General features: G+C 42.4%; 1 protein-coding gene across 6 annotated transcripts in view; it reads right to left on the reverse strand.

Annotated features, from left to right (window-relative positions):
* The window catches only part of Fancc (FA complementation group C), a 136,694-nt gene that overhangs the window by 89,242 nt on the left and 37,759 nt on the right, over nucleotides 1-9,693 (reverse strand). For 3 of the 6 annotated variants that reach the window (XM_031358321.1, XM_031358319.1, XM_031358322.1), the window contains 3 exons: nucleotides 7,993-8,189; nucleotides 4,490-4,574; nucleotides 1,898-1,992 (listed from right to left, as the gene is read on the reverse strand). In XM_031358321.1, the coding sequence (XP_031214181.1) occupies nucleotides 1,898-1,992; nucleotides 4,490-4,574; nucleotides 7,993-8,157 (345 nt within the window). In that variant the 5' untranslated portion in view covers nucleotides 8,158-8,189. Of the gene's footprint in view, nucleotides 1-1,897; nucleotides 1,993-4,489; nucleotides 4,575-7,992; nucleotides 8,224-9,693 lie in introns of those variants that run through there. The other 3 variants (XM_031358320.1, XM_031358323.1, XM_031358324.1) reach the window with 3 other exon arrangements.

A 9,693-nucleotide genomic window follows, 5' to 3' on the forward strand; every position in this document is an offset into this window, starting at 1 on the left:
TAAGTAAGTATCCTCCTCTGGGCCACCATCATACCTACCAACAACACTCCACTGACAGCCATGCATCACTCTAAAGTGGTATGGCCACTAGTCTTAGGTCCCCAGTGGGAGAAATTGTTTGAACTTTACCTTCCCACATTAGTGTTAATTTAAGTACCTCTCAGTACTCACTTACCCAGGCATTAAACAATGAATAGACTACCAAATAAAATATTAGGCTATGAATTTTATTAATAAAGGCATATATTAAATGTGCAAAGTTAATCAAGTCATCCCAGAAACAATTCACTACATGGGCTACTGTGGGACTTAGTGGTCTATCCAATACAAACTTATACACTAAGTAACTGTTCTTAAAATAGCAAACATTCTAAAAAACACAATGATCAAAAAATTAAAGATGACACACTTAGCTGAAAGCTAGGTATTATTCTATTCCTATAGCTTTTCTCCTCTAACTCAACTCATCATTCCTTTCTTCAGCCCCTTACATGAATTTTTCTTCTAACTAAATTCTGTATTCATTCCTTCCCTTGCCCAATCCTTTTAACTCCTTGTGTACCTTCTCTTCTTCCAGTTTAACAGAAAGTACAATACTGTATTTATCATCACCATTACCAATTTTGTTTAAATTTTGTCTAAATAAAGAATGCAGGTGATGTATCACCTGCCATTAATGGACCAAACCACATGTACCAATCTACCACCATCAATGGACCAAACCCCATGTACCAATCTACCTGGGCAATTTCACAGCCATGAATAGCTCAAAATTAGTGAACCTAATGGTACTGCATCAGCAAGTCCTCAGGCTGTGGCAACAGAATGCAGCAAAAGGAGCCAGCCAGATCAGGTCTCCAACTTGTGCCTGCCATTTCAGAGGAAACTAATGTGGGAGAAAACCAGGAACCAATCAGCTCTCTGGGTAGCTGCCATGATGAATGATTTTGAAAGCATGAGTAGCAGTGGCCTAGGCATCAACTTTGAGACACAAAAACAGGGCTGGGCTCCATGGATGTTAGTTCTGGGGCTTTTGTTTGTTTTAGTTTTGGTTTTGACGTTGGTTTTAAGGATTTATTTATTTTATGTGTATGAGTATTTTACCTACATGCACATATATGTGCACCTCCTACATGCCTGGTGCCATGGATACCCTAGTCACAAACAGTTGTAAGCTTCCAATGAGGGTGCTAGAAACTGAACCTGAGTCCTCTACAGAAGCAGCCGCTGCTCTTAACCACTGAGCCATCTCTCCAACCCCTCCATTCTAAACTCATGCTCACCACAAAAGAAACTCTGAGAAACAGAGCCATTCTTGGAGAAAAATTATGTAAGGTCTTAAACTAGGCTTCCAGGGTAAAAGAGTGCTTCCAGCAATAGCCGGCCGAAAACCCAGTACATTCTTTTAATCATTACCAAGTATTTTTTGAAACCACCCAGCATGCAGTAGTGTCAGCACTGGGAGGTTCATCATTAGGAGCAGTACTGCAGGAATTTATAGCCAAGCAAACCTGAAATCTAAACACCTCAACACTCAGCAAAAACCTAACAGTAAAAGGCAACCTGTTAAACCGGAGGCTTGAGAGCCTTCCTAATACTGCAACCCTGTCATACAATTCTTCAGGTTTGCTAAACCCCAACCATGAAACCATTTCATTACTACTTTGTAACAATAATTTTGCTACTGTTATGAATCATAATATAAATATCCAATAGGCATGGTATCTGATATACGACCCCTGTGTTCAACCCCCAAGGGGTCACAACCCATAGGCTGAGAACCACTGCCTTAAAACATGAAAGAATTGAGCCAATAAAGGGGAAAGATTGGGGGTGGGGGATCTTTGAATCACCAACTGACGTCAAAGCAGAGCCAGCAGGAGCTCTATTCTCTTACCCGGATCCGCGAGTTAAGTCCTAACTCTGTAGAAGTCCCTGCTTCTTTGTTCATCAGACAACATAAGCACCATATTACAAGTTTTTGGCTTTCATCTGCAGAAAATAAAATTAAAATGAATAGACTTTATCAAATAGGAAAGAAAAAAACCTTAAGAACCTGCTCAGGAAAACCTCAGGCAACAAGCTCGGCGGAGGCTTCTCTACTTGTGGGTTCGGCTCACTGTCCAGCTCTTGTGTGGTCAACTCTTTTTATGCAACAGCAGCAGTTTTTAAAACCAAACAAGAAGGATGGAAAGAGCTGAAAGTGCTGGGCTCTTCAATATGTTTCCAATTTCACATTTTAAACATCAGTAATTTCAGTCTCTTTAAGGCAAAATAACTCCTATCTGTCTCCATTTCTGGTAGCCAAATATGTTCCAGGTAGAGATTCAAGAACACAATTAGAAAAAAAATTAACTTTAAAACCTGAAGCTTTAGCATACAGAATAGCCACAGCAATGCAGACCCTGTGGTGGAAGAGAGGAGAGGTGGACACACCCAGCCCCTGCAGGATTTTGTTTGTTTGTTTGTTGTTGTTGTTTTTTTTTTATCGAGACAAGGTTTCTCTGTGTAGCCTGGCTGTCCTGGAACTCACTCTGTAGACCAGGCTGGCCTTGAACTCAGAAATCCGCCTGCCTCTGCCTCCCAAGTGGTGGTGGGACTAAAGGCGTGCACCACCACTGCCCTGCTCGAAATATTCCCAAAGACATTCAGAGTTCACCTTGCAACCTCCTGTAAACTGATAGTGCTTCCAATGGCTTAGTCACAAAAGGCACGGACGGGACAGGACCAACTACGGAGATCTCTATATTCACTGAGAGCACCCATCCCTTCAGAATTTTCAGGACTTTAAAAACAACCATTAAGCTTATGCTTTCTCAGTAATTAATAAATCTGAGTAAACTCACCAGGCCATTCTGAGGAACATTCATTTTCCCCTGTCAGCTTAAATAAAGTACCAGGAGTATTGTCTTGCCTAACACACATTAGTAACTTTCAAAGAATTCTTCAGGGCTGGCGAGATGGCTCAGTGGGTAAGAGCATTGACTGCTCTTCACAAGGTCCTGAGTTCGGATCCCAGCAACCACATGGTGGCTCACAACCACCAGTAATGAGATCTGACGCTCTCTTCTGGTGCGTCTGAAGATAGCTACAGTGAATTATGCCAGAGTGAGCGGGGCCAGTAGAGGTCCTAAGTTCAATTCCCAGCAGCCATGATGGCTCATGGCCATCTGTACAGCTACAGTATACTCATACACATAAAATAAATCTTTAAAAAAAAAAAAAAAAGAATTCTTCAAGTCGAACTGATACCTCAGAGTAAAAAATGTGACTGTTGTACTTGACCTGGTGTAAATACTTAACAAGTAATAGATATTCCAGTATGCTTTTCTGTGGAGTAAAGAAGAATGTGATGTACTAGGAAGCAATTTTTAAAAGGGAGTGAGGGAAATTGTAGTTTATGAAACTTAAACCACAAAGAATTGACGGATGGGCAGCTTTTCCAGGGTGCTGAGAGACTCTATTTAGTTCAACAAGTGCATCGTTTTTCTCTCATAAGGAAGAAAAAAAAGATCTAAGGACATTCGCCCAAGCTTTGCTCAGAAGTGATGCGGAGATGTACCACAGATGTACCACTGGCTAATGAACACACAGCTCACTTTGATGGCTCACAGGCATAAATAGCCACTGCTAGTTACCTAAGTGCCACTAGCACTCAGGAGCTTCCTCCCCAGAGACCCCAAGGCTGGGACTGGGAACCCCACAGAGTGCACTTCCATAGGATCCACCATCTGATCTTGGCACACACTTGAGTTCTAAAGATGAGTGCAAGGAAAGAGAAATGTACCAGCAAACATCTACTGCCCAACAGCTCACTTTTTTGGTATCATAAACTGAAATTCCAGATAAAATTCTTTACTCTTCCTAGTTTAAAAGTACAAAAGGGCAATTTTCTGAGATGATAACAACTGGTTACTGTTACAGGAACAGATGTGCACAGTGAGGATGGAAAGCTCTAGTTCTTAGCCTGAATCTGCTGGCAATGACAGCCAAAGCCCCAGGGCACTGGAAAGGCGGTGTGCTTGCGAACAGTCACCAGGAAGGTCCTCACCCTCCACCTCCTGCTCCTTCTCTACCCTCTCACCCTGACCTCAACGACTCTTCCCATCAAGAAGATACATACTCACAATATGGATAACAGCATGAGTTCACATGGAACTGTGGACAATTAACTGGGTATCATCAGTATCAATTTAAGTATAGAGAATTTAAAATGAGGTAAAGTGATAAAAGTGTCTACAGACAAACACTGGTTTTGAAATCATGAGGTGTTTCCTCTCACTGTAAGAAGCCTTGCTTTCCTACAGACCCACATGTGTAAGCCTCTATATGTGTGTTTGCCTATAACACATAGAAGCACAGGAAGATGCATACACTCGGTGAGCTGCCCCGTGGAAATGTGAAAAAGGTTACAATTTACATCCCTGTGCTTCATTAGAAGTACAGACAGCAAAATTGTCATTAGGTGTTTGTGTGTTGAGACTCTTACCATATGCTAAGATGAGAGGATTCCAACAAGTTTTTGCCAACAGTTGACCAATTGTGGGGAACCTTTCCAGGATTGCATCAGAATCCTGTGAAAACAACAACCACATGTTTTGATAATTAAAGAGTACTATAAAATTCAACTGAGCAACACAATTCCTCAAGAGAGCCTGAGTGCTCCTATGCATCCTGCATCCTATTTTAGAGAGTGTAGGGGAAGAGATTAGAGGAGAGCTCTAGGTTAAGAAACTCAAAGTAACTTATACTTTAACCTTGAAAACTCAGTATGACATAATTAGGTCATTTTAATTTTATCAGAAAGTTAATTGTATTTTGCTCAAACTTAATAGTCAGAAAAGACTATTTCATTGTTGTTGTTTGAGACAGGGTCTATATACATAGCCCTGTCTTAGAACTCACACACTAGTTTTAAACTCACAGAGATCTGCCTGCTTCTGTCTCCTAAATGCTGGGATTGCTCAGCCCAGTAAAGGCTATTTCATTTAAACCCAACTGCAGAAGAATAAAAACAGTACTGGTGATTAGTAATCATGTAACCCTGCCTCATACGTAGCACCACCTCTTTGCACTATAAATTTTATTGCATATAAAAAGGCCCCTTATCACTCAACTCTTCAAAGATTTAACAGGATAAGAACTCTGTAACTTGTAAAGGAAGGAAAGTGGCTGAGGCACTAAGACGTGAGTCTCCGTGTGTTACAGCCGTGATTGTAACATGCTAAATGACTTTATACTTCATTTACAACAGCCCAATCTCTGAGATGATAAAACTATAAACCAAATAGAAAATAGCTTAAAATAAAAAGCACAGTTTGGTACACAGCTTGATCTTTCCCCGCTTTTCTACCTTCCACAAAGTTCAAAAGCAAGACAATACTCAATACTGAGCTTATGTGCGGGGAATCCAAAACAGGTATCCAGGCAGCGAGGCAGCGAGGCAGCGAGGCAGCGAGGCAGCGAGGCAGCGAGGCAGCGAGGCAGCGAGGCAGCGAGGCAGCGAGGCAGCGAGCCTCAAGGAGATGACAAAGAGAACTTGGTTCAGATTGACTGCCATCAACATGGATCACACCCGACAGTCTGATGATACCAGGTGGCTCATTGTCAGCATATTTAAAACACAGAACAATCTGGGCAAAGTTCCCAGGCAACAATCAGTCACACTCTAGGTTCCCAGGAAACAATCGTTGCTGGTACACAACAAAGCTTAGGGTGTGACTACTTAGAATCTCCTTTACAAGTGTATGTGACCATAAGAGGGGGTTCCACAACTGAGGGGCCTCAAATCTAGTGTGGTCTCTGACTAACATAGTACAGAGGTCAGCAGGCTACATAGCACATGTGACACCCTTCCTAAAGGTGGTCCTAGTAACTGGGAGCTTAGGAGGGAGAGCCTGACATCAACACTCTGGAGGCTTTGGATGAGGTCTGCCACCACAGAGAGCAAAAAGGTCACCAGGTCACTAACAATATCTACTCTCAACTTTCTGGGTAGGAAAACAAGGTATTTCATCCCTGCCTTTGGAGAGAGGCCCCTGCGTGTTTAACATTCCTGGTTTCCTTAGTGATCTGTGGGCAAAATGACCTTTGTGCCCCAGATACTGCAGCCGGAAGCTCCTCATGTGGTCTCAGCACCAGGGGCTAGCCCTAGACTTTCTGAGACCACATTATGGTCAAGTTACATAAATCTTACTTAAAAAATTTTTTTGATTTTTGTTTTTTGTTCCAAAAATCAGTACCAAGTACACAGAGCTTTGCCTTTTAACTTCTAAGGACATATGCCTCAGGACATGTGCCTCGGGAACTCCTGGAACCGGGTCGGTGAAGACAAGTGTCCCGCTGGGTTTCCTCGGAAGAGGCCTGCTCCCATGCAGAAAGCTTCTGCAGCCAAAACTGATAGTCAGAAGCAAGGTCTGAGGACGCCTGAGGGCTGGAGAGATGGCTCAACGGATAAGAGCAGAGACGGAACAGATAGAGACTCAGGACAGGCTCTTAGCACATTCACGACCCACCGAAAGCGAAGGCAGATTATGAAGGATGAAAACAGCCTGCTGGAGGTCCTGGAGTGCTTTCAACTTCTAAGGAGATAACTCATTATCTACAGAATAACCTACAGTAACCTACAGAAATTTGCCCTTTAAATTTCTAATTTAAATTTCAAAACTAGACCTTCTTTGATGAACAGACAGAAAGTATTACAAGAGAGTACTTATATGAAATAACAATTAAACTCTCATTTTCAAATTTAAAAATAAATATGAGGGCTGGAGAGATGGCTCAACAGATAAGAGCACGGACTGCTCTTTCAGAGGTCCTGAGTTTAATTCCCAGCAACTACATGGTGGCTCACAACCACCTGTAACTGGGCCTGATGCCCTCTTCTGAACTGTCTGAAGACAGCTACAGTGTACTCATATAAACCGAATAAATAAATAAATCTTTAAAAAATAAAAATAAAAAAATAAATATCAAACACTAATATGTCTATAACATGAAAACATGGCTCCTACCTGGCAGTGGTGGTACATACCTTTAAATCCCAGCAGTCGGGGGGCACAAGTAGGTAGATATCTGAGGCTCTCTGAGTGTGAGGCTAGCCTGATCTACAGAGTGAGTTCTAGGTCAGCCAAAGCTGTAAGCAATTTATGTCAATAGGCAGATAAACGGGAGTATAAACAATAAATTACATAAATGGAGACACTCAAAAATGTATTATTTGAAAGGATCTCTTAAAATGTTTATCAGAAGAGATCTTAACAGAGAGATACAGGCAGTAACAGCCTCTTACAATCTCTTAGGAGAGATACAGGCAGTAACAGCCTCTTACTGTCTCTTAGGAGAGATACAGGCAGTAACAGCCTCTTACTGTCTCTTAGGAGAGATACAGGCAGTAACAGCCTCTTACTGTCTCTTAGGAGAGATACAGGCAGTAACAGCCTCTTACTGTCTCTTAGGAGAGATACAGGCAGTAACAGCCTCTTACTGTCTCTTAGGAGAGATACAGGCAGTAACAGCCTCTTACTGTCTCTTAGGAGAGATACAGGCAGTAACAGCCTCTTACTGTCTCTTAGAAGAGCCCACTTGAAAGCAGAGCTGAGGAGAGAGCTAGGAACCCTGAAGGGCTCAAGGACAAACCCCACTCACTACCTACAGCAAACAGCAAAGGCCTGTAACCTAAAAATGATTTGCTTAGGTTTAGCATACAATTTTGTAATAGAAGGCTTGCCTAACATGCTGAAGGCCCTGGGGCCTTGGATGCAATTCCAAACACTACAAGAATGAATTGTAGATTTATTAATTTTCTTGACCAGGCAGCCTCAAATAGGTAAGAAGAAAAATAATGCTACCTTTATTTTTACCAGAAGGTACAAAAACAGCCCTCGTCTGCAGCACATAGCAATACACTCGGTTCAGCCAATCACAAGTCTCAGACTCTTAAGGATCTATGACATAATGGACCTGTGACATAATATGTCATAGGATACTTACCATCTCCTTCAAGATTTCATACATGTGCCTCAGAAACTCCTGGAACCGGGGCAGGTGAAGACAAGTGTCCCGCTGGGTTTCCTCGGAAGAGGCCTGCTCCCATGCAGAAAGCTTCTGCAGCCAAAACTGATAGTCAGAAGCAAGGTCTGCGGACGCCTGAGCCATCTCTGGGGACAGCACTATCCCTTCACAGCAGCCTGCCAAGCAGCACAGGAAACGGTGAGCACACATCAGGTCTTCAGAGATGGAACAGATGGAGACTCAGGACAGGCTCTTAGCACATTCACGACCCACCGAAAGTGAAGGCAGATTATGAAGGATGAAAACAGCCTGCTGGAGGTCCTGGAGTCCTCTCTCAGACATTTTAAATATGTCATCCCGCTGTAGCTCAAATTTTAACATCTGAACTTTTATCATGAGTAATGTCGGTACTAAAAGTCACTACAGTTCCACAGGAACTCACTAACTGTGGACAAAAAGCACAGCTGATAATACTTTCTATCACCTTACGATTGAGCTGTTTTTAAATGTCCTGATTGTGAAGTTCTTTTTTGTATTCTAATAATGAGAAATCAGAAACACCCATGGATATTAGTATACAGTCTGTGCCTGAGAAATGCCTCTGATAGATATACTGATGCTGTCTATGCATGCCTGGCTTCTCATTTAGGTGTAAAAGAATCCCATGCATTATATCTAAGGAATCTTCTGCCCAGTTCCTCTTCATCTCTCAGGGAGAAAAATAAAGTAATGTCTTCCTCACACATCACTTTAAGCAATCTGCTTAATCAGACACTGCTCCGGGAGCCTGGAGCTGCTTTGGGTATGAGCTGGAAAGCCTGAGGACAAGCCTCCTGGGACATGGCTATAACTCCACATAGTCCTTAGAGCTCACTGGACACGGCTATAACTCCACATAGTCCTTAGAGCTCACTGGACAAAACCTACCCGGTGGATGTGCACCAGGTTCAGTGAGAGATCCTGTCTCAAAAAATTAACAGAGATAGAGGAAGACAGTGAATGTCAACCTCTGGTCTCCACATGCATGTAAAAAGAATGTATGCATCTATACATATGGGCACATCTACACATACATCACATACAAATAAATTAATAAAAGGTTAAAAATAAAAATGTAAAGTACTGCTTCACATGTAAAATCCATCCACAAGAAGCCATGTTTTCATAAAACATGACATATCATATTTACTATGTGGTGGACTCATTAAAAGACAGAAAATAAACCTGCTAAACCTGACTTCTTACCCTTGAAGTAAATGTAAGAAAGCACAAAAGGAGTTTACCTCTTCAGGGAGTGGAAGAGCAAGGCCCCCTCCAACCCAATGCCTAGTTCCCCTGTAGAGAAGGGCAGTTCATCTCAGAGCCTTGAGCATCCCTGGGACAGGAGATCTCACCCCAAGGGACTGTACTTAGCATAATGAGTAATGTAAAACATTACTTCTACTAGGTGCCAACCCTCAAAGAAAGACGGCCTTCTCCCAAGCAGAACAGCCAAAGAAACTGGAGGTGACAGCTAAGTATGGGGATTGAAAGTGGCATTTGCAGTTCTAAAGACTCAACCAAAGTGAGAGCCAACAGGAAGCTGACTAACACAGGACACACATGCACACTGCCAAAATGACATTTAAAACCATAGGTCTGCATTATGGACCTGATGCAAACCTCTCCAGGCCTCAGTGG

Source organism: Mastomys coucha, unplaced genomic scaffold, assembly GCF_008632895.1.
Source record: "Mastomys coucha isolate ucsf_1 unplaced genomic scaffold, UCSF_Mcou_1 pScaffold7, whole genome shotgun sequence".
Lineage (NCBI taxonomy): Eukaryota > Metazoa > Chordata > Mammalia > Rodentia > Muridae > Mastomys > Mastomys coucha.